Below are 3,552 nucleotides of genomic sequence, written 5' to 3' on the forward strand. Positions count from 1 at the left end.
TCGCTCTGAGGATTCAGGTCTTTTAGTTATCCCAAAAATTTCTAGAGTTAGGTCAGGAGGTAGGTGTTTCAGTTTCCTGGCACCTCTATTTTGGAACCATCTTCCAGCCTCGGTGAGGGGGGCAGACACAGTTAGTTTATTTAGGAGTAGACTTAAGACTTTCCTTTTTCTTAAAGCTTATAGTTAGACTCCATCCACTGTCAGTTAAGCTGCTGTAGGCTTACGCCGTGGAGGGAGATCTTTCGCTCCCGTTACAGGGATCATTGCTCTGTGCAGGCGGAGCCTTTATCACTCTCCTCACCCAATCAATCTTTTACTCTATCCAATCTTTTACTCTATCCACTCTGTCCAAGCTCTCATTATGCTTTGTACAGTATGCTCGATATGCATGATACTGCCGCAGTCTCTGTGTCCCCGGCAGGTGATGACCACTGCGCCAGGAGCTGGATTGTGCTGTCCTGGGGGTCTTGCTGTCATCGCTTCATCCCACCACCACGCTTAAGAGCTGGACTAGTCCTATCGGCAGATTGTCCATCGAGCTAGGCTCTTGCCTTCCAAAGCATGGACACTTACACTCCACATGGAGAGCAGCCTTGAATTAGTTCCTATTCTTTGTGTTTATATCCGTTTTGCCTGGTTGGTGTATCTGTTTTTCACTCTGTCCTGTCTGCCACCCTGGCTCACTCTGCTCCTTTCTCTCTTTCTCTGTCTCTCCTCTATCTTTCTACTTCACCCCAACTACTCATAGGCAGATGATGGCCCTCTGGAGTCTGGTTCTGCCCTAGGTTTCTTCCCACAGGGGAGTTTTTCCCAGCCACTGTCGCATCTTGCTTGCTCCGAGGGCCCGGTTGGTTCTCTCTGATTGTATAAAGCGCTTTGAGACGCCTTTGGCTGTGATTTAGCGCTGTACAAATAAAAGTTTATTATTATTATTATTATTATATTATTATTATTATTATTATTATTATTATTATTATTATTATTATTATTATTATTAATTTATGATGTTCTTATGTAATGTGTGTGACTGTGATGCAGCTGAGGAACTGAATGTCCTACTGGATTAATAAAGTATTAATCTATCTAATCTATCTACAAGTCAACAGTATTATGAGTTCTGACCTTTGTTCAGATGGGTTACAGTTTGTTTTCCCTTCTTTTCAAGTCATTTGGGGACAAACTTCCTCTTAATCAATGTTTCACACACACACACACACACACACACACACACACACACACACACACACAAACACACACACTCTCTCTCTCTCTCTCTCTCTCTCTCTCTCTCACACACACACACACACACACACCCTGACACCCCTCTTTTTCCGATATGAGTCAGGTGATTAGAAGCCCTGTGCTCCCTGCAACCAATCACAGCTCTGCCTGATTGTTTCCTCCCCTTCAAGTCAAACTGCTTTCATTTTTGAGGAAGTTGGAGCTCAGTCAGTCAGTCAGTCAGTGGCTCTCGGAGGTGAAATGGCTCAGTCAGCAGCTCAGCTGGACCCAGAAACCTTCACTTGTTGCCTCTGTCTGGATCTTCTGACGGATCCGGTGACCACTTACTGTGGACCCAACTACTGCAGGAAGTGTCTCCAACACCACTGGGATGCAGAGGAGGAGAGGAGAGTCTACAGCTGCCCTCAGTGTAAGAGGACCTTCACACCGAGGCCTGTCCTGGAGAAGAACACCCTGTTAGCAGCTCTAGTGGAGACCCTGGATAAGGCTGGAGTCCAAGATGCTCCTGCTGATCACTGCTATGCTGGAGTTGGAGATGTGGCCAGTGATGTCTGCACTGGGAGGAAACTGAAGGCCCTCAAGTCCTGTCTGGTCTGTCGGGCCTCCTACTGTGACTCTCACCTCCAGCCTCATCGTGATGTTCCTCCCCAACAGAGACACAAGCTGGTGGAACCCAGCCAGCAGCTCCAGGAGAACATCTGCCCTCATCACGATGAGGTGATGAAGATGTTCTGCCGCACTGATCAGAAGATCATCTGTTATCTCTGCTCTGTGGATGAACATCAAGGTCTCCACATGGTGGCAGCAGCAGCAGAGAGGACTGAGAAGCAGAGAGAGCTGGAGAAGACCAGGGTGAAGATCCAGCAGAAGATCCAGCACAAAGAGGAAGACCTGAAGATGCTTCAGAAGGAGGTGGAGTCCATCGACGGCTCTGCTGATAAAGCAGTGAAGGACAGCGAGGACATCTTCACACAGATGATCCGTCTGCTGGAGAAGAGACGCTTTGAAGTGCACCAGCAGGTCAGATCTACACAGGCCAAAGCAGTGAGTCAAGTCAAAGAGCTTCAGAAGAAGTGGGAGCAGGAGATGATGGAGCTGAAGAGTAGAGACGCTGAGCTGGAGAAGATCTCACACACACTGGACCACAGCCAGTTTCTCCACTGGTTCTCCTCACTGCCAGCACTCAGTCCGTCTCCAGACTCCTCCAGCCTGGAGATCCATCCTCTGAGATACTTTGAGGACGTGGCAGCAGCTGTGATCAAGCTAAGAGATGAAATACAGCATGTTCTGATGGAGACTCAGACAAACATCTCATGGACAGTGAGCAACGTTGATGTTCTACTACCAGAACCAGAACCCAGGAGCAGAGAGGACTTCCTCAGATATTCACCTCAAATCACTCTGGATCCAAACACAGCACACAAACATTTATTATTATTATCTGAGGAGAACAGGAAAGTGACACACATGAAGGAAGTTCAGTCTTATTGTCATCATACAGACAGATTCACTTACTATTATCAGGTCCTGAGTAGAGAGAGTCTGACTGGACGATGTTACTGGGAGGTGGAGAGGAGAGGGGTGGTTGGTGTGGCAGTGGCCTACAGGAACGTCAGCAGAGCAGGAGAGTTGAGGGAAATTATATTTGGATGCAATCGCAAATCCTGGCATTTACATTGTTCCTCAGGTGGATATAAGTTTCGTCACAACAACATCAGGACTGATGCCTCAGGTCCTCGGTCCTCCAGAGTGGGAGTGTACCTGGACCACAGAGCAGGTCTTCTGTCCTTCTACAGCGTCTCTGGAACCATGGAGCTCCTCCACAGAGTCCAGACCTTCTTCACTCAGCCTCTATATGTTGGAATTTATGTTGATCCAGATTCTTCAGCTGAGTTGATCAAAGTCTTCTGAGAGACTCTGAGCTGAATTCTCACCTTTGGTTCTTCTTCTTTTGTTGTCTTGCTTCTCCGGCTGTCAGTCAAACACAGGGGGTGGCGGGGGGTTCCTGGACACCACTTCCTGTTTGTGCTCCTCTTCCTCTGCAGCTGATTCATCGGACAGATTAATAATGTGTGATGAATCCAGTACAACTTTATTACTATTAACTGAAGACATTTAAGTCGATACCATCTGAGGATTTAATTAAGTTAATATTTTTCCAGTCTTTATATATTAATCTTTGGTGTCAGTTGGTCGATGGAATAGAGTTTCTTTCATCATGGTATATCATTAAGATGATGGCAAGTTTTAGAGTCTACTGCCACCTACTGGTGTTGAATGCAACATTTTGCAATTTCTTTTGTCATCCCT

At 46.7% G+C, this 3,552-nt stretch overlaps 1 protein-coding gene across 1 annotated transcript; it reads left to right on the forward strand.

The window, feature by feature from the left end:
• Positions 1-1,464: 1,464 nt before the first annotated feature.
• Positions 1,465-3,153, forward strand: LOC142889620 (tripartite motif-containing protein 16-like). Its single transcript, XM_076028397.1, has one exon. It carries the CDS (start codon positions 1,483-1,485, stop codon positions 3,151-3,153), a length of 1,671 nt encoding a protein of 556 aa, XP_075884512.1. The 5' UTR covers positions 1,465-1,482.
• Positions 3,154-3,552: the final 399 nt, after the last annotated feature.

This window comes from Nelusetta ayraudi, unplaced genomic scaffold (genome assembly GCF_046127955.1).
Source record: "Nelusetta ayraudi isolate G7.1 ecotype Tasmania unplaced genomic scaffold, CSIRO-AGI_Nayr_v1 ptg000023l, whole genome shotgun sequence".
NCBI classification, from domain to species: domain Eukaryota; kingdom Metazoa; phylum Chordata; class Actinopteri; order Tetraodontiformes; family Monacanthidae; genus Nelusetta; species Nelusetta ayraudi.

Coding starts and splice junctions, on each gene's coding strand:
- LOC142889620 (XM_076028397.1), top strand. CDS start 1,483: ATGGCTCAGTCAGCAGCTCAGCTGGACCCAGAAACCTTCACTTGTTGC.